At 57.9% G+C, this 22,841-nt stretch overlaps 1 protein-coding gene across 3 annotated transcripts; it reads right to left on the reverse strand.

The window, feature by feature from the left end:
- Positions 1–2,263: 2,263 nt before the first annotated feature.
- On the reverse strand, positions 2,264–22,634 carry VASH1 (vasohibin 1). Of its 3 annotated transcripts, none has more exons than XM_031034379.2 (7): positions 20,970–22,633; positions 15,012–15,100; positions 13,812–13,871; positions 12,292–12,366; positions 8,995–9,376; positions 7,095–7,207; positions 2,264–6,188 (listed from the first exon to the last, which is right to left on the reverse strand). In XM_031034379.2, exons 1-7 carry the CDS (start codon positions 21,270–21,272, stop codon positions 6,116–6,118), a joined length of 1,095 nt encoding a protein of 364 aa, XP_030890239.1. In that variant the 5' UTR covers positions 21,273–22,633; the 3' UTR covers positions 2,264–6,115. The 3 variants fall into 3 exon arrangements, with proteins under 3 accessions (XP_030890239.1, XP_006739239.1, XP_030890240.1); XM_006739176.3 differs by having other exon boundaries at positions 13,812–13,868; positions 20,970–22,631; XM_031034380.2 differs by lacking the exon at positions 13,812–13,871 and having other exon boundaries at positions 15,000–15,100; positions 20,970–22,634.
- Positions 22,635–22,841: the final 207 nt, after the last annotated feature.

Genomic DNA, 22,841 nt, shown 5'->3' on the forward strand with positions numbered 1-22,841 from the left:
CACTAGGACGTGGCAGTGCAGGTCTTCATATATTACCTCTATTTATATCTGAGGAAACACAATTCCCAAAGAGGTGAATTGAGTATCTCCTTTGCTTTATTCCTTGACACTCCACCCTCCTCAGAACATAGCCTTTCCTGGAGTAGGAGAGACAGGTTCTCTTGTAAGGCAGTCCCATGGGGGGTGGGCCTGGGAGAAGGGAAATGACCAACCAGCCTGCTGCTGGCTTTTGTCTTTAAACTTTGTTTTTTCCCCCAGTTCCTGCCCTGGTGTAGCAACTAACCAGAGGGTTGTTGTTTGATTGGTTATGTAATGCACAGTGTGGCCTCTCTCCTCCCAGGAGTCGGAGGGAGCCCCCTCTTGTAGTTTCCACCTGAGGAGAGGGTGGACCTGCGGCCCGACACTTCCAGCCTCATCCTGGTGCGCCTCCCCCCTCCTGAGCAAACGCGCAAAGCAAAACTGTTCTAGGCAAGGACCAGCCAGATGAGAGCCTGGTGAGGTCAGCTCTCACCCCGGTTAGGAGAATGTGAACTGAATGTGTTTCCAAGGCGACTCTGCCTTCGGCCCCATCCCTCCTCAGGTCCTCTGCTGCTGAGGCCGCACACAGCTGTGGAGAGAAGACTGGAGCCTCTACACTTAAATTCTGGGAGGTTTCATCTTTTCCACGACCAAGCCCTTTCTTGTTGGGGGTTGGAGGAAATGCATATCCCCAGAGAGCTGTCCCTCCAGCCGACCTGAGGTGGCCCATCTCCACCACCTGTCAAGCCTCAGCAGCTGGTCCCCTCACCCCCTTGGCAAACTCTAAGGGTTACCAGGCAGTCCGCTTCAGGGCCAGTTGTTTTGGTCTTTGCTATGACCACTTTTTCTTGTCACCACTGCCCTCCAGAGTGGTGGTCAAGAGGTCAGATCCTGGCAGATGGGGGTGACAGGGCTTTCCACCTCTTCATGTTCAGGGATCCAAGAAATGCCACCTGCATCCAAAAGTCCAAAACAAATTAGTCATGTGCCTAAATGAGGCCGAGACATGCTGAGAGCCAGGAAGAAACAGAGCAGCAGGAAATGAGGTAACCCCTCTCCCCCATAAGTTGGGTCCTGATCTTCCCGGAAGTCCACAATGATATTTACCTCTCTGCCAATTCTAAGCAGTGTCCACAATGAGCCTGCTGAACTCATGATGGACTCTGGTCCCAGCACTGACCCAGCCCTCACTTGTACACCAGCGATCCAGGGGCCCCGCGATGAATGAGCCCATGTCACTGAAGTCTACCCGCAGGCCCTTGACTGGGTATTTTAGCTGGACTTGAATGTGTACATTATAATGTTGCCTTTGGGTAAAGGTGTACAATCCACATTATTCACAGATTCTGGTTATCTTTACTGAAAGGTCTTTTTTGGGTATCATTTAAATTGGACTTAAATGAGCCTGTAAGTAGCAAAACTGCCTCTCTCTGGATGCTCTACAGTCTAAGACGTTCATGGATTCCAGCAGGCTGTCTCTCTTCTGAGCTGCCATGCTTTACAACCACGCCCCTGAAAGTCAGCGAGTCTTGCTGTTTAGCGTAGGACCTTACGAGGATTGGCTGGAATAAGGAGGAGGAAATACCCTACCTCTTCTTACAAGTTCAGGTTTTACTCTCAGCTGAATGAAAGGAGAGCAGAGGAAAGAAGGGTACAGGTGAAACCCTAAAGCTGTGGGGTCTACAAGTCTGGTTGCCACGGTTGGGCTAGTCTTAAAGCATGGGAAGGGGCCCAGAGCCGGAGGGAGCAAGGGTGATGGGTGGAACCAGAGGTGTTCTCCAAGGCGGTGGCTTTAGCCACCATAGATTCTGTGCTGAGACTGTGGGTAACTGCTGAGCAGGGACTTCAGATCCCTGTTGCTGTGGTTTTCTCAAATAACCTTTCCTCCTAGGGGAATACTCCTTCCTCCTCAGTTCCCCGGGGGCTGCTGGGAACTGGGATGGGAGGAGCAGATGCCGGCCTGCGGGGCTCAGGCTGGCTGTGTGAAGGAGAAGGGTTCATTTCCAGCCAGCAGGAAAGATCTCCCAGGCTAGGATTAACAAGAGCAGAGTGGCTTAGGCAGGCTGAGGGTGATGGTCTGGAACCCCAGAAGTTTCACGACTGCAGGGGCCTCAGGTTTTCCTGTAGGCTGGTTTGGGGCTCCCCTAATTTCTGGTCAGGTTCTTCCTGCAGCCACCGAGGCTGACACTGGTGGGAGGGGTGGGCTCTAGCCCCAGCTCCCAGGGGGAAGGAGACAAGGCTTCCATGTGGTTTCTGCCCAGCCCGTGCAACCGGAGCCGGGGAGCCTTTATTCATTTCAGGAAAAAAGTGAGCACAGCAATGAGAGGGGTGTAACAGTGAGAGAGGAGGGGCAATTCTGACACAGGAAGAGCAGGAAGGACAAAGTCTGGTCCCACAGGCAGCCCAACACAAAGCTTAAGGGAGGGGCGGCCCCCATCACCAGGCCCCTGGGCCAAGCACACCCGAGAGAAAGGGGAACTTGGGACTCAGGAGCACCAGGATGTGGCAAGGCGGTCAACACTGACGGGCTTGCACCTAGCACCCGCAGCAGCCCTGCCTGGCCTGGGGTGGCCCCTCCCACCCTTCAGCTGGCTTCTCAGCGGGCACGAATGGAGCTTTCTGCGCAGGGCTGCTCCGGCACAAAGAACACAGTATGCCGGCCCAGCTTGCACTCTCCTGTACTCCGAGGCCAGAAGGTGGGCCCTAGGATGTTGGTGCATCGAAGCCAGAAAGCCACCCAGGCAGGAGACCCAGGTGCACACAGACACATGGGCCTCTGGGCACGCTGCTGACCAGAACTGGACCCCATCTCAGAGCCAGAAGGTCAAGTTTGAGATGGAAGGAATGGGGCGTGTGCTGACAGGACCCGAAACCAGACACAGCTGACCTATGGCCCTTTCTGCTCCTTGGAACCCTGGCCCTCGGCTTCATGGCACCCAGGCCAGGGGGCTGCTACCCTCCCCATGTAGCCACGGCCAGGAAGGATGGGGCCTGGCGCGATGGGTGAGGGAACAAGACTGCGTTGAGGCCATGGGAGGGAGAGGACTGGCAGGTGGGCAGGAAGGCTCTGAAGCCAGTTTCCCAGTGTTCTCAGCTAGCACTGAGCACAGGGAGCTGGGCTTTGGGGAACAGTCACTGCCACCCCGACCCACCTTCATTAAACAGCTTCTTCTGACCTCACCTTGGGGCCTCCTAGGCCAGCAGCTCCCCCGCCCCACTGCTGGGGGCAGAGGAGCCCCCACCGAGTGCTGGAAGGCAGTCCTGAGTCAGGAGCCAGGCCCCTGTTCCTCACAGGAAGTGAGATGAGGTGAAACCAGGGATGGTGACTAAGGCCCCAAAGTCCTTGCCTCTGCCTCCCCAGAACCTCTGCAGTCAGGCTGGCCCCAGGGAGCAGAGCCCGTGTAAACACGCTCAGGAGGGGAGGAGGGGTTGCTACATAAGAGAAAATGTTAAACAGAAATTACAAAGCACCGCTGTATCCTGTGCTGGCCTCCACTGGCCGAGGGCTCAGCGAGGAAAGGGAGTGCGGGGGGCTATGAGCTCAGGGTGATCAGCTCCCTCTTGCAGGCAGCAACAGGGGTGGGCCTCATTCCACTTCCTTCTCCCCAGATGGCTTTGGCAAAGGAGCCTGTGGGTTGAGCAGTTTCCTCCCGTCTCCCTGACCCCAATCCCCTCTCACACGCCTTCCCTCAAACCCTGGGCTCTACAGGGGTGTCTGAGTCCCCTCCCCTGCTGATGAGTGGCTTGCACGAGGCAACCACAGACCTGGAAAAGGCCTCGTTCCTTTTCAGCTGCACACCTCCCAAAGGGAGCCATCTCTGCCTCAGGCCAATGTGGGGAACGTGGGGACCACCACTCCACTCCCTGAGAACTGGAATGGGATGGGATGGGATGGTGAGTCAGGGGTCACAGTGGCCCTTGAATTGACCTGGCTGGGGTACAGTCCAGGTGCAGGTTAGGTGCCTCCCCAGGGCCTGGTGACCCCTGAGGAACCCAAGGGACTGCCCATCTGGCTTCCTGCTGGGCCTGGCTCTGGGCCCAAAGCTGCTGGTGTGAAGAGCTGCCAGCCTCTGGTGCTTCCCTGATGGGCACTCACATTTGCAAAGGCATCCTGTCTCCCTCCCTCCCTCTTTCGCCCCATCCATCTCCCCATCCATCTCCCTAGCAGGCTGGGAGTTGCGCAATCTCCACTCCACCCCTGCTGGTGACCGGGTGGGTCTCTGGTCTGCTAGGAGAGTGAGGAAGACAAACATGGGCCGGCTTCAGCAGCGAGCCCGCCCTGGGAAGCCTAGAACTTTCGCGATTTCCACCTCAAAGCGTCTCAGTGGACTTCTACCCAGCACCAGCTCTCTCTACTTCAGAGATTACAAACTGGCATTCTCTTCCATTTTGGGTTTTTACATTTTCTGAACTGATTGCCAACATTTAAAGGTCAGGATATTTCACATAAAAATCCAGAGTTCTGGCTTCTGAAAAAAAAATCAGACAATCTGGCGATGTAGGGCCCCTCTCTGAGCAGAGCTGAGCAGCAGTAGCGCCCACCCAGCCCTGCAGCCCTCCTGTTAATGCCCTGCCTGGCCCTGGGGCGAGCGAGCTTAGCACTCTAGTTCTGATCCTCCCTTCTCCAGGGCCCAGGCCCTGGCTGAATCATAGCCTCTCGGTGAAAAGAACCCTTACCGGTCATCTTATCTAGCTACCCTCCCATAACCTGAATCCTCTCTACAGCTTCCCGACAAGTAGCCATCCAGGCTTTGCTTGGATACTTCCAGCAGCAGAGAACTCACTATTCCCCAAGCAGTCCGATTCTAAACTCTCCCCCACATCCTTTTCTCACGTACACTCCCCAGTTCCCAGGCTCTGCTCCTCCGTGGTGGCCAGCTGCACCCTTGCCCTACCACCTCCTTGTTGCTTGAGCCTCTAGAACCTTCCCCCAACCCTGCCAACTTCTTTCCACTTCTCACTCGCCTGCCAGGTATCTCACACTTGACAGGCAGACTGTGCAGACTCCAGCTGTTCAGATTCTTCCCTGACAAGCCACACACCAGAGGCCTGATCGCCACTGGTACCCCCAAACCTAGATGGGCTGTTAAAGGAGGGGAGACAGGCCTGAGGCACAAGCATCCTGATCAGGTCTTCCTTTTCACAGCAAGGACTGAGGTAACAGAAAGGGGGGAGTAGCAGTGCCTCCCCCCAACCCTTGGGGACTGCCAGGGGATAGCCCCAGGCCTGAGTGTCCCACTCTATCCCCAGCCACGGTTCCTGGACCCACCAGGCCTGCTCAGTCCCTACAGTCACGCTGAACCCAGTGCAGCTCTGGGCCTTTGGCAAAGCCCAGCCCCTCTGCGGGGAGTCCCCCAGCTTCAGCACCAGGCAGAGCTGGACTAAGCAAGGAGACCAGGTAGGGGCCTGCGATCTCTTCCCCCAGTGGTCTGTCCTGGGCTCTCCTACAGCCCGCATAGCATTGTCCGTGGGCCACAAGGGCACAAGGGCTCTCCTGGGCCATGGGCTCTGCTCTTGGGGCAGATGTGGCCTTGTGCCAAGCTCCTGATACTGGCCACACAGACCTTTCCCAGGATGATTTCTACCCTGCTTCCCATTCCCTGGGTCAAGATTCTGCCAGGGCAGGCAGAACCGGACAAACACCTCCATCCCTCCCCAGACCCCACGCCCATCCTGCCACAGGCTTAGTGGGGCTGGGAGATTTCCCACAGACAGGATGGACTCAAGTCCCAGAGAGACGCCAGCAGAGCCAGCCACCCCTCCTGGCCCAGCCTTGTGGGACTTAGATCTCCTAAGCACTGGCCTTCTGGCGATGGGCAGATCCATTAGTTTTTTAAGTTTTCCCCCAAAACTTGAAACTTCAGTTATCAGGTTAAAAATTCCAAATAAAATACTAACTGCTTCTTGGCCCAAAGTTAGGGGTCTTGGCCCAGTGGGAGGGGCAGCAGCTTGGGTGGCTGAGCTGAGACAGGCCCTTCCTGCTGCCTCTTGCCCTGCCCCCCATCACCAGCCCCCCTCCCTCCCCACGAACAAGGCTGGTCCTGGCAGATGGATCCTGGCCCCCAGAAGTGGCGAGGCTGGGGTACTGCCACATGCCTCACACCCGGATCTGGTACCCATTGAGGTCTGGCATGGCTTTGGGCTCAGAAGGCTTCTTTTCACCCGATGGCCTGCAGGGAAAAGAGAATGGAGAAGGGGTAGGGGTGAGTGGCTTGGTGGGGGCGGGGGGGAACAAACAGTGGCTGCTCCCCGTAGCTCCCCCTCCATTCTTCAAGGGGCCCCAAAGGCAGCAGTGAAGTCCATGTGGGAGTGTGTTCCTGGAACCCCGACCTGCCTGTGCTGTCCTGCGTGTGGTCCCGACACTCTCTTACAGGCCCCTGCTCTTTGCTGGAGGGCCGCCCCCTGCGGCTGGCTGTGACAGCTCAACCCTGTCGCTCGCTGCACTGGGAGCCTGTTCCCTACCAAAGCCCCCCCCCCGGGGTCGAAGGGAATGACACTGCCCACGGAGGCCTGCTTGTGCCCCTTAATCATCCCGGAGCTTTGGCTCCTGAATGACAATGATATTAACGCAAGAGCCAGACCGCTGGGGAGGAAACAAAGGAGAGGAGGCGGCCTGGTATTTTAATGGGATGTTTCTGCCATCTAGATCGAGGCAAACACCAGACTTGCAGGGGCAAAAGCTAGGTTCAAAGCCGCCCACCAGCTGACATCTGAGGTTAACCTTTCCCAGCGGTGTTCCTGGGAGAACTCATTGTCTGGCAGGAGCCCACCCCTCCCCGCCTCCCTCCCACATAAGCTGCCTTCGACCCTCTGTGTGGGCCCCTTGCTCTGGCACCAGGGCCTCACACGGGGCAGCCAGGGGGCCAGTGAGTGTGGTTTTTGCCCCGGGGAAATGGGACAGCAACCCACCAACCCACATCACCTCCCTCTGGCCAGGGGGGCGGCGGGGAGGGAAGGGGGGCGGCAAAATAGGGAAGGGTGGGAAAAGGGTGAGAAAAACACAGGGATCTAGAAGATGAGAGGGGAAAGCTGCCTTCAGGCTCCCCCAGGCACGACCCCATCACCCCATCCCTCACCGCCTTTCGCTGCGGCTGTTCCTGCGGTGGGGGCTGGACTGGCCCCGCTGTGGGGAGGAAACATCCTTCTTCCGGTCCTTGGTCGGGGAGGGAGGGCCGGTCCCTTTGCCAATCTTGGTGTGGAGGAAGAAACAAAGACACCCTTAGGGCTTTTCCCCAGAGCCCCTCCCGCCCTGAGGCTACCCTGTTCCCAGGGTCATCCCAAACCCGTTTCCTAGGAACTAAAGCTGCCGGAGCAAGGGTTCCTCAGCCGGGCAGCCTGCATCAGGGGGAAGCCGCTGAGCTCTGTGAGCCTGTAAGAAGCCCTTGAGAACAGGGCCATTACCCATGCCACGTGAATGCAACAGCTGGGGAAGCAGCCTATGTCTGCGTTCTGGGTTGGGATCCTACCAGTCCCAAGGGGGACACTGGTAATCTTGAGCCAAGCCCAGAAGCTCAGACTGGCAGCTATGTATGATTAAGCAAACATGAGAAGAGCAAACGAAACATCGTTTATATGTCATGATCAGCTTGACCTGAATTTTCAAAACATGGGGTATACGGTGGGGGTGCCGGAGAGGGGCAAATAACGTGGGGATCCTTAGCACCATACAGATTGGGAATCACAGTGCTAAAGAATAGGTAACTCGGGGCGCCTGGGTGGCTCAGTTGGTTGGGCGACTGCCTTCGGCTCAGGTCATGGTCCTGGAGTCCCGGGATCGAGTCCCGCATCGGGCTCCCTGCTCGGCAGGGAGTCTGCTTCTCCCTCTGACCCTCCTCCCTCTCATGCTCTCTGTCTCTCATTCTCTCTCTCTCAAATAAATAAATGAAATCTTTAAAAAAAAAAAAAAAGAATAGGTAACTCTTGGCTCCAATTCTGGGTCTAACCTGCTCCCTTGAAGACCCCGTACGACCCCAGCAGCCGGAGCCAGGGCAACTGGTATACGCAGGGGAGGGCCAGCCCCCCAGAGCCGCGCAGGGTCACTGCACAGGGAAGGTGCTGTCACTGCAAAAGGTCGTGCGTGGGGCCTGGCAAGGCAGGGCAGCCGAGCTCGGACCGGCCCTGCTGGGGCTAGCCAGCACCTGTGACGTGCCCGTGTCCCCCATCTCAAGACTGAGCGAGCGCCTGCCCGAGCTCCTCATCGCCTGTGAGCAAGCACCTGGGCTCCTTGTACCTGTTTCCTGCCCTGAAAATAGAGCTCGTCCCTGCCACCAACTGCCTCCTGGGCTCATAGTGACTGACCAGTGGGGAAGGGCTGAGCACCCAGGAGGGGCCAGGCAGGCACCAGGGGAGGCTCCCCAGTCCCAGGGGCACCCAAAGAGAGGCCAAGATTCTGCCCACTGTAAGGCTGGGGGTGGGCAAGCTTCTCAGCAGCTCAGCCCACCTGCTAGGGTACAACAGCCCCTCGCCCTCCTGCTCATTGCAGGTGGGCAAGAGGGAGAAGGAACCACCACCCTCTTCGTCTTCCCATGATATGCCTTCCTTCTTGTTTCTGACTTCCTCCTGGTCCTCTACTGAATGCAGGGTTTGGGAGGTCAAGGGTCAGGATATGCAGGACTGACGGAGGCTCCTTGCCCCTGGCCCTACCTTTTCCTCCAGACAGCCCCTGATTTCCCAACCAAGGGCTCCACCAGAGAGGGTTGTACCCCTGCGCTTCTCCCCGGGGTGGCAGACTTGCCCTCCACCCACACCCAGCTCACCTGCTGCTTCCTTCCTGAGCCTTCCCTGGCCTGCCCGCCTGAGGGGACCCGGAGGCAAGCCCCGCCCCGCCGCGGAGACTCTTCAGCCCCATCACCTCCCTTGAGCCTCGCTCCACCTCTGCTGGGGTGGGGGCCAAGGTGAGGGGGCCGGGTGGCGCTCCCCCGAGAAGTGGCGCACTAGGAAGCGGCGGCCGGGCCCAGGGTGGGCGGCCGCACTGACCTTGAGCCGCATGTCACGGGCGTGGCGCTCCAGCTCCTTGCGGAAGTCCTCGCGGCCCAGCCTCTCCACGTCCAGCACGGAGTGCTTCCACTCGATCTGCTCCACGCTGTGCGGGTCGTGGGACACGCACTGGCCCAGCTTCACCTTCTTCAGCACGTGCCAGCAGCGGCCGTAGGCGGCCTCGTAGTCCAGCACGAGCTCGCTGAGCGTGCGGAAGGCGGGCGGCTTGTACATCAGGTCCTCGCGCCGGCTCATGCCCAGCGCCCCGTAGCGGCCGCCGAAGTTCACCCCCAGCACGATGTGGCGGAAGTAGTTCCCTGAGAAGTAGGTCTTGAAGCTGATGGGGAAGCGCTCCAGGGTGGGCATGCTGTTGGTGAGGTAACTGGGCCCGCCGGCCTGGCTAAGGAAACGGCCCGGCAGAGGCGCAGGGGGGGGGGCCCCGCCCTGGCTCCCGAGGGCCGGCCCCCAGCCGGCCCCACCCGCATCCCGTCCTCCCGCCTGGAGCCTGGCATGCAGTAGGTGCTCAATAAAGTAACCTGTAGGGTCAGGGCTCTCAGTCATTCGCGGCCGCTGCGAGGATGTCAAGCAGGGCTAGCGAACTATTAATAGCTAACCGTGAGTTCCCCGCTGCAAACTGCAGGGCTTTCCAGAAGCCCTCGTGGCTGGAGGAGGGATGAGAGAGGCCCGCCGCCCGCAGCCCTGTCTCCCGCCCTCCCTCCTTCTGTCCCCTCACCCGCCCCCCACTCGCTCGCAGACACATGCTCTCACGTTCTCTCTCTCTCACGCATACACTTCCTCCCAGATGCACAGGCAGTTCTGTTCGCTTTCTCGCACTGCTACCCCCCAGTGCACAGCCGCGCTTGGCCACTGCCCCTCACACCCGGCCAAGCTCCCCGGGCCCGGGAGGCCCACACGGCCTGGGCCGCCTGCCGGCTCCGACCTCTCACGCCGCCTGCCGCGCTCCTTCGGTCTCTCCGTCCTGGAGTTCCCACCCAGGACCTTCTGCACCAGCTCTTCCCTTTAACCAGGGGGCCGTCCGTGTCCACCTTAGCCGGCCCCTCTCACGCCCCAGGCTCAGCCGTCATAGCTGACCTCCCCTTCTAATGCAACTCGGTTCTCCTGTTTCTTTCCTCCCTGACACGCTCGCCACAAACTGCAACAGTTTTACTTATTTCTCTGTCCGCTTGCTTATTTTTGTGTCCCCTGCCAGAACGCAAACTTCTGAGAGCAGGGACCTTGTCTGACCACGTTCCTTGATGCCTGTCTGGGGCGCAGCCCAGAGCCAGGCACCTAAGAGTTACTCAATGAACTCTCCTTGAACACACGCGTAGAAGGGGATGAACAGATAAGAGCTTGGAGCAGATACCCTGTAGAGGCACTGCGCCAAGTGTCCTCTACGCAGTGACTTGTTCAGCTGTCCTAACAACCTTGCGCGACAGGCACGACCAGCGGGCCCTCTGGCAGAGGAGGACTCCGAGGCTCAGAGATGTTAAGGGACTTGCTTGGGGTCACACAGCCAGTAAGCTGCAGAGCTAGGATTCAGGTCCAGGTCAGCCTGCCCCCGAAGTCTGTGCTTTGGGTCGCTAGGGTACTTACTGAGCCCGACTCCTTGCAAGTGCCGGAGGACACAGAGATGAACAGGGCACACGCGCAGGGCTCAGCAAGGAACGGCACAGGAGAAAACTCGGTACAGCGTCCGCTGTGCGTGCAGCCAACAAGGGGGCGGTGGCAGTTCTGTGGGGACCACGGGGAGGGGCCCCAGCCCAGATGGGAGCGGCTCTTGTCATCTCCCTGTCCGGCGGTCCCCAGGTAACCTCTGAAAGGCCTCTGGGACCATGTGATCCTGCCTGGGCCAGCTTCAGGTGAGCTCTGCGGGGAGGAAGCAGAGTGTCCCCCCTCCCTCCTGCAGCGTGGGCAGGAGCCTCGACCTGTGTGTGTAGCCCCTGAAGAAGAGAGTGTGGGCTCATGAAGGAGGCATTGGCAGCGGCCTCAAGTTCACGGGCTGGCCTCAGGCACATCCCCGCCAAGAACCCTTTGGACAGGGCCAGGCTTCTCAGGCTCCATGGAGGTGGGCCTGCCTCTCGGCAAACCACCGCCACAGTGGAGTTAGCTCTTGGGGCCTCTGCGGGAGGGGGCCTGAGGAGGCAGCCCTGTGGTCTCTGTGTATAATTTCAGGTAGGTATGTCCATGAGGGGTGAGGGGAGTGCCCCCTTGGATCACGGTCCTCCTGGAGAAGCTGAGCTCCTGGCCTGACCATCACGTTCTCCCCGTTCTGTCCCAGGTCTGTTTGGCAGCTTGCCCCCTGCCCTCTCTGCAGCACTGAGCCAAGCACCTCTACCGGGCGGTGGGGGGCAGACGGAATACTTAGGAGCTGGGAGGTACTATGGGAAGCGGGAGATGGGAGGGGTGGGCAGAGATGAATCAAGACTGGCCTTGGACTGGTAAGACTGAGTGACGGGCACATGGGAGTCACTGTGTTATTCTGTGTGTACAAGCCTAACATTCTCTGTCGTGAGACAAAAGGCTATAGCTAAGGCACAGACCAGTCAGAACAGAGAACAGGCCATAAACACCCGTCTGCCTCCTGCTCTGACTTGGGGCTGATCTGCCCCACCTCGCTACCCTGGTGGCCCAGCTATAGGGGCCTCAGTTCTGCCCATTGGATGGGGGGTGACCCAGAAACTCTGCTTTGTTAAAGAGGCAGTTTTGTTTCAAAGACCCCATCCATCATTTCCACAAATCAACGGGTCCTGGAGATGCCGACGTTTGGGCATTTAAATGGCTTCTCCCAGACTGTCTGCTTCTCCGAAATGGCACGACAGCCTTTGTGAGACAATATGCCCTGATTTGGGGGCTCAGAGAACACAGTCACTGTGTCTACACGACTCAAAAAAGATCTGCCTAAGGGCGCCTGGGGGGCTCAGTCAGTTAAGCATCTGCCTTCTGCTCAGGTCATGATCCCAGGAAGGGATAGAGCCTGGTGTTGGGGCCCCTGCTCAGCGGGGAGCCTGTTTCTCCCTCTGCCCCTGCCCCTCCCCACTGCTCATGTGCTCTCTCTCTCTCTCACTCTCAAATAAATAAAATCTTAAAAAAATGATCTGCCTAAAAAGCCTGGAAAGTTAGCAACTGAGGTGCTGGGGACTGAGTCTGCCAAGAGCTCTTTCACTTTGGGACCAAGTTCATGACTGTTGGGAGGACCTTGGAGCTCATTCAGCCCTCCCTTTCCAGAGGAGAAAGCTGGAGCCCAGAGAGGGTGAGCCCACCTGCCCCTAGTCTCCAAGGGCCAAGGAAGGATACATTCCCAGGATCACGGCTTCCAGGCATTTGATTGGCAGAGCCTCTTTGGTCATTTCCTTGGCCAGGTCCATCAGCCTGGGGGAAGGGAGGCAGAACCATGAGGACACAGCCTCCAGGCCCTTCCAGTGGGGGAGGGTCAGCAGGAGGAAGCAGGTGGTCTAGAAGTGCCCCCTCCCTTCCAGCTCAGGGCCAGCACCCCCCTGACCCCTACCAATCTGTCCTGAGCCTGAATGGTGGGAGAAGAGGCGGGGGGCGGGGGGCATGCCCTGGAAGGCAGGTCTTGGACACCCACGGGGCTGGGGGCCTTCTATGAAGACGGTGTTGCGGGGGCCAGTGGGAAAGCCTGCCAAGGATGCTGGGGACCCTGGCAGTGCTCTTGTCCCTTTTGGAGCACAGTGAACACCCCTGACTCAACCATGGCTTCTCCAAAGAGCTTGTAATTAATTACAACTGCTCCCCCCACAGCTGGCTGGCTGCCCAGGGCCTAGACACAGGCTCTCAGGCAGTTAGCTGCCCAGTGACAACCCAGCCTGTTCCTGAACTTGCAATTCAGGCCACTTTGAGACAGCCTATCCCCGAGGCCTGGTTCCTTCCTCCTCATCAGATGCTGCTCCCAGGCCTGGGAACGCAGCCTGGCCACTGGCTCTGCCCAGGAAGGTGCTGGATTCCTCCATCCCACTGAGGCTGGAGCGGGGCCCCCAGCACCCAGCAGCCGCAGGACAGTGAGAGCAAAGCTTCTCGGCTAGAGAGGCTGGATTCGACCCAGGGCTTTCGAGAAGGGGTAATTAAGCCATTGAGCAAGCAGACCATGTAAGTATTTTTCATAAGAAAGCAAACATGGACAGGTCGTGTGTGGAGAAAGATGTAAAATTCACATTAATTTTTAAAACACAGGGTTTTAAACTTTGGGCTGAGCCCCCAGACCCAGCAGTGGCATTCACCCTCCACTCTCCTCTGCCTTTGGGGCTTCTTTGGGGTGAAGCCTGCCAGGGGTCTACAGGGGCTGGCGGAATGGGAAGTGAGAGATGCAGTGTTCTCTCCTGCGGGGTCCCTGTTTTGCAGACACTGGGCCTTGTACTAAGTGACTAGAAGAGTGTCCAATAAGGCAAATGGGGCAGCAGACAGGTCCCCTGCAATGGGGAGTATGTGGGCAGCTGCAGGGACCGGAGAGAGTGGGAGGCCTGGCTCTCTCCTGCTAGGCTCATCAATTAAAAAAAAAAAAAGAGAGAGAGATGAGGCTAGACATCTACCTGGGACACCCTCTGTCATCACCAAGGCAGGCTGGGGGGCTGCCCATCACTCTCCCAGCTCAGCATGGATGTTCCATCAAGGGAGCCCTGAATATTCATCTTGGGCAAGAGTTCCCCCTTTAGGACAACCTAAGAGCCCCACGGTGGTACTTGCCCCCACTGGCTGGCTCCCCTGAGAAGTGTCCCTGTCTGCCTGTCCCCAGGCGCTCCAACCTGGCTGGGGGCACTGTTAGCCTGGGTGCAGAGAGACAGGGTACTCCCCAAACTTACCCTGTCAGAGGTCTGCTCTTCTTAATTTCAAAGAACTGTGTCCCTGTGTGATTGTACCTGCGGGTGCCAGTTAAGGGCTTCCTAGCTGGGTCTGGAAGTGCTGCGTCCCTCTGCCCCCACCCATCCGCCAGACCCCGGGCCCAGCACTCCCAGGGTGCAGACTCAGTAAGAACCCCACAAAGTGCTGCCACAAGGCACTCGAGACTGGAACACCAGAAAGGAGAGGCCAGCACAGCTCTCCCCTCCAGGCTGTGAGCTGTGGAGCGGGCAGCCAGGCCGGCCAGGGCTGGGAGAGACGGAGCGGACAGCTCTTGGCAGCACATCGTTTTCCAACCAGCGGAGAAGTAATGTGCATGGACAGGAGGCTAGAGCTGGGGAGCTGCATCCAGTGCAGCTAAACTACCAGGTGCTGCTCCTGAGCCAACCGCCTTCCCCAGTTCGGGCCACAACGTCCCCACTGGGACAATGGAAGGGCTGGACCTGATTTCCGGTAATGAGTCTGTCTTTTCTCCTGCTCAGGCCCCATGCCTGGTCCTTCCATCCCTGTCACATCTACAGCTGGAAGGGCCTAGCGAGAGGACTCAGGACACACAGCTCTGGGCAGGCACAGGGGGTGGAGAGGCCCAGAGCAGGGATACTGGGGAATCGGGCTTAAGGGGGGTCAGGTCTTTCCATGCGAGGCAGCTGGCCTCCTACAAGGGAAGAAAGAGGCAGAGAACTAGGAGAACGTTCCAAGATGTAGAAGTTACTTCCTGGAGTGTAAAATCCTTTTTCTCCTCCACCTGCCTCCCCCCTATCCCTTTCAAACAGCTGTTAAACAGCCCCAAGGGAGCTCCCCCTCTCTCCTGCTGGGTCTGGATGGACAGCAGAGGAGGAGGTCTGGGCTGGGGGACCCAGGCTTGACAATCTCACCAGCGGGCCCCTCAGGAGACATTTACCCTGTCACACGGAGGACGAGGAAGTGGGTGGCAGAGAGGCCCGCGTGGGGCGGGCACTTGTCCGAGAAAACCCTCCCACGGCCACGCCCTGCTAGCACACTCGAGGGCCACAGAGATGCGCTGCAAACAGCGCTCTTGGGCCTTGTGCAACTGGGCCGCTCTGCTGATGCCTCTCCAGCCCCATCTGGAGATGGGCCCCCCTTTGTCTTTGGACCAGCAGGCCAGCCAGATGGTGGCCATGACCCCGAACCTGGGAGGATACTGCAGCTCCCTGATGTAGCGCTGCACGGCTTCCAGGCGCTCAGGGACAGGCGTAGAGGACTGGAACGTAGGCACACTCGGTATGGGAATCTAGGGGCGGAGAAAGAGCTCTGGTCATAAGAGGGAGGCTCACCCTGGAGCTTCCAGCCCACCCGACACCCAGGATTCTCCCCCAGAGAAGCCGCTGCCTGAAGGCCTCCCCCTTCCCTCCTGTCCTGACCCTCTGTCCTCGGCAACCGCTCCCAGAGGTTCTGGTCAGGCCCCCCACCAAGGCCATTTCTCTCCCTCCTGGCACTCGACAGCATTCCTAATTTGGAGCTTATGTTGATGTTTCGATTTTAGGCTTCTTCCATAATTTTAGAAAAACACAGGTTGGCTCACCAGCTGTTTTGAATCTTAAATATCCATTAACTTCCCGGCTCAACAAGAATGTCAGTATTGGGGTTAATTTCATTTGCGTTCGGGGTTTGCTCTGGTTCAAGTGTTGGATCAAAATGGATCTACCCCGTGTCCCCTTCCCCCCAGGGCCCTGCCTGGGCTGGGGGAGTGCTCCTTCCGTGAGGGTGAATGCACCCCAGTATCACAGAGCATTGGAAGGCACAGGCCTTCCACCTGCAGCCCGAACTGCTGAGGAGTCAGTCAGTGGTCACTGGCTGGAGAAACAGGTTTTGGGACAGGCCTTGCCGGGGATCTATTTGCCATGGCCTAGCCACTTTGGAGGGGTTTCGTGGAGGCACAGGAGTCCCCTTCTCAGGCCAGGGGTCCTGAATTCTAGCAGTTTGCTGCAACAAGTCAGTGAGGCTGAGGTGGCCAAGCGGAGCACCAGCTAGGGTTCTCTGGGGTTACAAAACAGACTTCTTTAGGTAGAAGAACTGGACTTCCAGGAACAAGGCCCACCTGTCCGGGCTCCCCCTCGGCCACCAGGACATCTCGCTGGGAGGTGGCCTCAGGCTCCTCACAGAGAGGTCTCGCCCTCTCCCCCTGAGGTCTCTACCCCCCTAGCCACCCCGCCCCCCCCCCCCACCGCCAGCCCACATGGAGCCCACCCAGCAGGGCTGGAGCTGCTCAGAGTCTCAGGCTGCATGGATAGGGGTATGTGTGAGCCAAAGGGTAAAGCAGGAGCTCTGTCTGTGTGACCTTGGGGTAGGGCTCGGGTGGGAGAGGTTCTCCATCTTGAGATACTGAGCCCACAGGGCACAGCCTTTTAAATGACAGGGCTACCATGTCTGGGCCTCTAATGTGGAGGGAGGTGACACACCAGTGATCACTGTACACTCACGTGTGGGCGCCACTGCTAACAGGGAGACAAAGGACAGGCTCAGACAGAACCCCTACTCACGCTGAAGGGTGAAGATGCAGGAGGGAAGGCCCGGTTGGGAGAGTCCAGAGCAACAGCTCTGCGTGAACTTCCTCTCTTCCTTGCTGGTCCCCTCCTTCCTGTCTGGGCAGTCCTGAGCAGCGGACACCTCTCTCTGGAGGAAGCTATTTCCCCTTTCACATCACACTGCGGCCCAAACTGACGCAGCCACGTACAGTCACCAGGGGGATAAAAGTCCCAGGATTGGGGGGAGGGGCGCTCTTCCACTTCCTGCCTGACCACCGTGGGCCAGATGAGCTCCAGAACTCTCTGAGGGCCTGGCCTAGCCTTCCCCGTGTAGGGATATGGGGTGAGGGGGAGGGGAGAGAGGAATTGGAAAAATTCCCTCGCAATGTGCTGTGAACAGCATGGCGCCTGACCTCCTCAGGTGGAAGGTCCCTAAGAGGCAAAGTGGGTCATCCCCTTCTCGAGTGAGGCCATCCAGGGACTTCCAGGAGCTTTGGATAGAGACTGAAAATGTGTCCTCCTTTGAGACACTCCAGACAAGGAGGGAGCTCCAGTCAGAGGGTCCTTCATGGACGCTTACCAGAGCCAGCCTTGGGTCAGGGCATCGCCTGCCATCTAGAGAACCTAGGGATTGATTACTCTGGGAGAAGGCAAGGACTCTAAGAGAGGCAAAAAAAAAAAAAAAAAAAAGATGTGGGATTCACAAGTGGGGCCTCAAAGGCCCCCACCACTGAGGCTTAGCTGGAAGGAGCTGCCTGGCCAGCTGCATGACTCACGTTATGTGTGTTAACCAGTGCAGACAGCGCTGACGCTGTTCTTCTGAACGTCCACGTACACACTCATTCGCTCAAAAACAAATACGCAGGATTCTGTACATCCAAATGGCCAGGCCTGCTTTAGGACTGGTAGCCTGGATTTGCCCCCAACCCCCAGCTACAAACCAGGAGCCAGGAAGTGTCAAGGGGTAGTTAAGTGGGGTACGTGGCAGTAAGTGGTATCTACTACCCAGATCTCTTCGGGGACAGCTCCTCCTCCACTACCAAGGCCAAGGGTTACCCTTGGTCCACGACCCCCTGAAGTCCTGAACTCTACTAAGACAGTCTCCCTGGTGGAGTCCATTTCAACCGGCACAACAAGGAGGCTTTTCGGGGAGGTGGATCAGCCCGCAGATGAAGGTGGGGGCAAGAGGCAGGACAGCCTGGAGGTTGATAGAGCCGGTCAGAACCAGACCATCTCAATCCAAATCCCAGCTCTGCCATTTACTGTCTGGCATCAAGTTCCTGAAGGTCTCTCTGTGCCTCAGATGCCTCATTTGTGAAATGGGCACCGTAACAGAACCAACCTCACAGCATAAAGGAGGTGCTACACATCGAGGCCTTAGAACAGGGACTGGCACAGGGCAAAGGTTCGATTCCTGCTCAGCGTCATTACAGTGTGGGCCAAGGCGGCTGGTCAGCATGTGGGAATGCCAGCACATTGAGGAGATGTCCAAATTCCCATTCTGCAGGAGCTCTGTGGCCAGAGCCACCGTCAGAAGACCAGCAGCAGCTGGTCTGGGAGAAGTGGCCCCTGAGCTTTTAAAGGTGGCGGCAGCTTGGAACATCCAGGAGAGATTCTTATGAAAGGACATGAACTGTTCCTGGACCTGAGATCCTTTTGGAAGCAGGCTGCCCTTCAATGAACTGTATCATCCTCTAAAGGATGCTCCCCCAAAGCACCTGGGGCATGGCCGCCGCACCTTCAGGCCTTGCTCCATTTGCTGGGCACACATTATGTGCTCCCCTGGTTTCACATGCTTGACTTCATCAATCCCTCCCCAAATCCCTTGGACACTGGTGTTGCTACTATCCCCATTTTACAGCTGAGGACACTGAGGCACAAGGAGGTTGCATGCCTTCCTCACACAAAAACAGTTATGAGAGAATGAGGATTTGAATATGCTAGATTCTTCTGCCGAGCTCTTTGTATCAAATACCCCAAAAATTATGCATGCGAAAACTTCAAGCACTTTCATCCAGCAAACACACACCAGTGCCTGTCCTGTGCGAGGCGCACAGAAGGCCCTGGAAAGACAAAGATGAATGAGACACAGCCTCAGCCTTCATGGGGGACTCAACCAAAGGACAGCCATCATGGAGCCAGCCCTATAGGGAAAGATGATTTAACTTTACTCCTCTCCACAGGGGCAGGGGCCGGGCAGGTAGCACAAAGGGGGAAGGCAGGCGGGGAGGGCGTGGTGGGGACTGTGGCCAGTTGGGAGAGAGGGAACGACTCCTCAGCTCCAGCAGCCAGCTGCTATGTGGGATCACAGATTCTCTGTTCCCGGATCTTCTCATTTTCTGAAAAGATGCCCACAATCTGGATCTTTATGTGAAATCTCCCAATTTTACATTTTGGCTCTAGTGATCTTTTAAAACAGTACGCCAACCCAACAAAACAGCTCTCGGGCCCGCCATGATGTGACCTCTGCAGAGAATGCCTCCAAGGGCACGGCCACCCAGGAGGGGCCAGCCCAGGGCTTGGTCGTCTCTGCTGCTGGCACTCTGGGATCCAACCACCGGTGCCTCCCAGACTCTAGGGCTCCTTTCTATTCTGGGCTAAGGTCCAAGAGGAATCCCATAGAGATGTCCAGCTTCTCTATCTGTGACCTTTGTCCCATGGTTTAAGGAGGGAGAGTTCGGAATTTTTCCAGTCTGCTCACAAGACCCCTTCCACTCCACCAGACTGTCAGTCATGACATCCCCTCCACACCCAACCAAGAGCTTCATTTTTCATGGGTGTCCTTCCTAGACGTGAAGGTTGAAGATGACAGGATGACATTACAGACCAGTCGCTAATGAGTTGGCAGATTTTTTTTAGTCTTGGGGAGTGGTGACAGTTTTGCAGGGAACCATTCACACTCTCCCACAGCCCAATTCAGACATAAGCAAGGTGCTGGAGAGCTGTCTGCTAACCCCCGACTCACTGCTGTTTGGGAGAAGCGTGGGGCTCTGGCCCTCTTGGCGCCGACACCATGTGAAACCTAGCCTCCCCTCCTGACCGAAGACGTGAAGAGAGGTAACAAACCTCCAGTAACAACTATGGGCTTTGACACGTAGTCTCTCACTGAATTTTGCCCACACTCCACTCCATCGCACAGGTGAGAAAATTGGCTCAAATAGGTCGAGGGCCTGCTTGAGTTCACACGGAGAGGCGGGCAATCAAAACCATCATCCGTATCCTTTGACGCAATGCTTCCTTTCCCGGAATTTATGCCAAGGAAATAATCAGAGACGGATCCCCAAATGTATGTCTTAGAATGTTCGCTACTGTGTTCATCTTAAGAATAAAATATTAGAAATAATGTCCAATCATAAGGGATTAGCTTCATAAGTTCCAAGTTTCTACATAGGGCAATTATGTAGCCATGCAAAATCAATCCATATTTTATTTCCCCAGGAAATATTAGGCCATTGCTCAGCCTTCAACCTCTGAATTCCCTTTTCCCGGAAGACAGTTTCTGATGGCTCCACCAATAACTTGGTAAAAATAAAACAAAACAGGCTGTGTCCATGTCTATTCCACATGAAGGGCCGTTGTCCCTGGTCCCCTTCTCACCTGAGCAGGCACGACTAAGCACTGGGCTCTGATCTTTGCCCCAAGCGCTTTTCTTTGGGCATTTCTGCATCGGGGAGAGTGTTTCCTTAGTCTCAACCATAATGCTAAAATACCCCAAAAATTATGCATGCGAAAACTTCAAGCACTTTCATCCAGCAAACACACACCAGTGCCTGTCCTGTGCGAGGCGCACAGAAGGCCCTGGAAAGACAAAGATGAATGAGACACAGCCTCAGCCTTCATGGGGGACTCAACCAAAGGACAGCCATCATGGAGCCAGCCCTATACGGAAAGATGATTTAACTTTACTCCTCTCCACAGGCCCTTTTCGTACTGCCCCGCATCTTGTATCCAGCAGAGCAGAGGACGTGGAACCCGAAGACCTGTGGTTGAGTCCTGGCTCTATGGCAACTTATTGGCTGTGGGACCTGAGGTCCTACCTGAGTTTCCATCTGTAAAATGGGACCCCAAGCCCCGCTTGTTCTGCAAGGCTGTCTGAGAACTCAGTGGGATGAGGCATGAAAATATTTTCTCAACACTTGAAGCCCTGTATCCTCCTTAGTCTTTCATTACCTCTCTGCCCACAGTTCATTGGCTTAGCAAGTAAGATGTAAGCCATGCTGGTGTACTCGTTAGTTAATCCACTGCCCTGCCCACAAAACATGGGTATTTAAAAAGAGATGGAAGAGGGGGCACTTGGCTGGCTCAGTCAGAAGAGCATGAGACTCTTGATCTCTGGGTCATGAGTTCAAGCCCCACTGGCGTGTAGAGATTACTTAAGTAAATAAACTTAAAAAAATAAATAAAGAGAGATGGAGGAGCACCTACTGGAAACAGGGTATGTGGACCTCACAGAACCTCAGTGGCAGTTGAGAGAAAATTCTTCTGGACAAGTACAACCTGTCTGTATTTTTAAAGCGTTACCATGCCAGTGGTCCCCTAGCCCACCAAGGAAGGTGTGGTTTTGTTCTCCCAGCCCCAACATCACTAAAACCCTGAATACCGCCCCCCCAATCCACACACATACACATCCCTCACCTTGGGCAGGTCTGTGGCCCCACGGATCCGCTGGGCCACCTTCTCTCCATCGGGGTGGATCTTGGCCACGTGCTTCCACATCCTTTCCCAGGTGGCCTCGTCCACAGGCAGCCCACCCCGGTTCACAAAGAAGGGGACGCCTCCATCTCGCAGGTCCTCTTCCCCTTCCTCTTCTGGCTCATCATCTCTCTGGGCTGAGGCCCCTTCGCTGGTCTCCAGACGTCTGACCCCAGAGGGGGCGGCAGCGACAGTGGGGGCCGCACCAGCGCTGCCACCCCCGGCCACCTTCTTCCCCCCTGGCATCCCCGAATCTTTGACGGGGGTGGGAGTATGTATCAGGAGGCAGAAAAAAAATAGGTGGCTCACAGGAGGCCTCCCACACACCAGCTGCAGAGATAACACATGGCCAAACAGAGTGCAAGGCGCCTGTACGAAACCAGGGCGTGGCTCCTGTACAATAAAATACTACTCCATAAGAAAAAGAAAAAAAAAAAAAATCAGTGCCTCAACGTGAAGTAGGGGGTAGAGAGGTGGTTGTCCGGGGTCAGCCTTAGAGGCTTTGTTCTTTTTGTGAAACTGGATAAACAGAACACACCCCAAGTTGGCAGCCTTCACAAAGCTCCCCCATTTGACAGCGAGAACAATGACGGCAGCAGTCTGGGCTTGCAGAGAGGAGAAAAGTCGGAGGGAAACTGAGGCCAGACAGCTCCGACCTGCAGCCACAGAGGGTCAAGGCACCGGTGCCCAGGCCGACCGGGCGCCCCAAGTCCCAGTTCTGGAGAAAACAGATTCCCCTCCAAAATATCGCACGCTCACGCCGGCGTGCGCTCCGGGGGGTACCGAGGCGACTCCCGGCCGCATCAGCTCGGAGCCGGGACTCCCGGACCGGAGGGTGGCGAGGGGCCGCGATTTCTTCGACGCGACGAGCCTGGGAGCCGAGACTCGCAGATGGCGGGGCGCGGGGAAGCGGCGCGCGCCGACGCGCTCATTCCACGCCCGCGGCCAACTCCCCGCACAAAGTGGGCTTTGTCTCGGCCCCCGTCCCCTCGCCCCCGGGAAACAGCAGCGCAGCTCTCAGAAGGGGGAAGGGCGCGGCGGGGAGCGCCAAGGCCCCGCCGGTCCCCAGCCCGGCGCGTCTCAGCGGGCGGACAGCGGGCACCCGGCGCCGCGCAGCGCCGGCCGAGCCATCGTGGGGCGCGGGTCCCGCTCCCGGGCCCGGGGCTCAGCGGGGCCGACTCGGGCGGCACGCAGGGGCCAGGCTGAGGTCACCGAGCGGCGGGCTCTGGCCGCGCGGTCGCAGCCTCGGAGTGGCTGCGGCATGGGCGGTGGCGCGGCCGGGCCGGGCGAAGGATGCTCCGCGGCGGTCCGCTCGCGCTCCCGCTGCCCGGGCTGAGCGGGGCGGGGAGGAAGGACCGCCCGCGGGGAGGGCTCGAGGCTCGCGCAGCCACAGCCCGCGGATGGAGCTGAAGCCGAGTGACAAAGCCCCGGCGAGCGCGGGCTGCGCTAGTCCCGGGAGAGCAGCCGGCCGAGCGCAGGGTCCACGCGCAGCTCGCCGCTCGGCTGCTCCGCGAGGCTCGGGCCACCACCGCCCCCGCCGCCCCAGGGCCCACCTTGCGCCGGCCGCGCGCGTCCCCTGCCTGCCCGCCCGCCCGCCGCCCACCCGGCTCGGCTCCGGCCCGCGCCGCGCATGCGCTCCGTCCCCCCCTTAAAGGGCCAGCGCGTTCCCGCCGGGCCCTCCGCCTCCCGCGGCCGGCCCTGCGCCCCAAGTTATCTGTAGGAGGCAAGGTGTCGTCCGCTCGACTCTCACCTCTCTGTCAGGGCGCGGCGACGTCGGCGCGGAGCCGCGGAGGAAGTTCGCAGCGTGCTGCACGG

This window comes from Leptonychotes weddellii, chromosome 9 (assembly GCF_054177405.1).
Source record: "Leptonychotes weddellii isolate Sample4059 chromosome 9, ASM5417740v2, whole genome shotgun sequence".
NCBI classification, from domain to species: Eukaryota; Metazoa; Chordata; class Mammalia; order Carnivora; family Phocidae; genus Leptonychotes; species Leptonychotes weddellii.

What these genes read in the sequence shown, in the direction of transcription:
- VASH1 (XM_031034379.2), bottom strand. Translation starts at nt 21,272, where the DNA reads ATGCCAGGGGGGAAGAAGGTGGCCGGGGGTGGCAGCGCTGGTGCGGCC. An exon ending in CCCGTGACATGCGGCTCAAG is followed by an intron (nt 7,208 to 8,994) that starts GTCAGTGCGGCC and finishes CTCCACACCAAG; the next exon opens with ATTGGCAAAGGGACCGGCCC. An exon ending in AACAGCCGCAGCGAAAGGCG is followed by an intron (nt 6,189 to 7,094) that starts GTGAGGGATGGG and finishes TTTTCCCTGCAG; the next exon opens with GCCATCGGGTGAAAAGAAGC.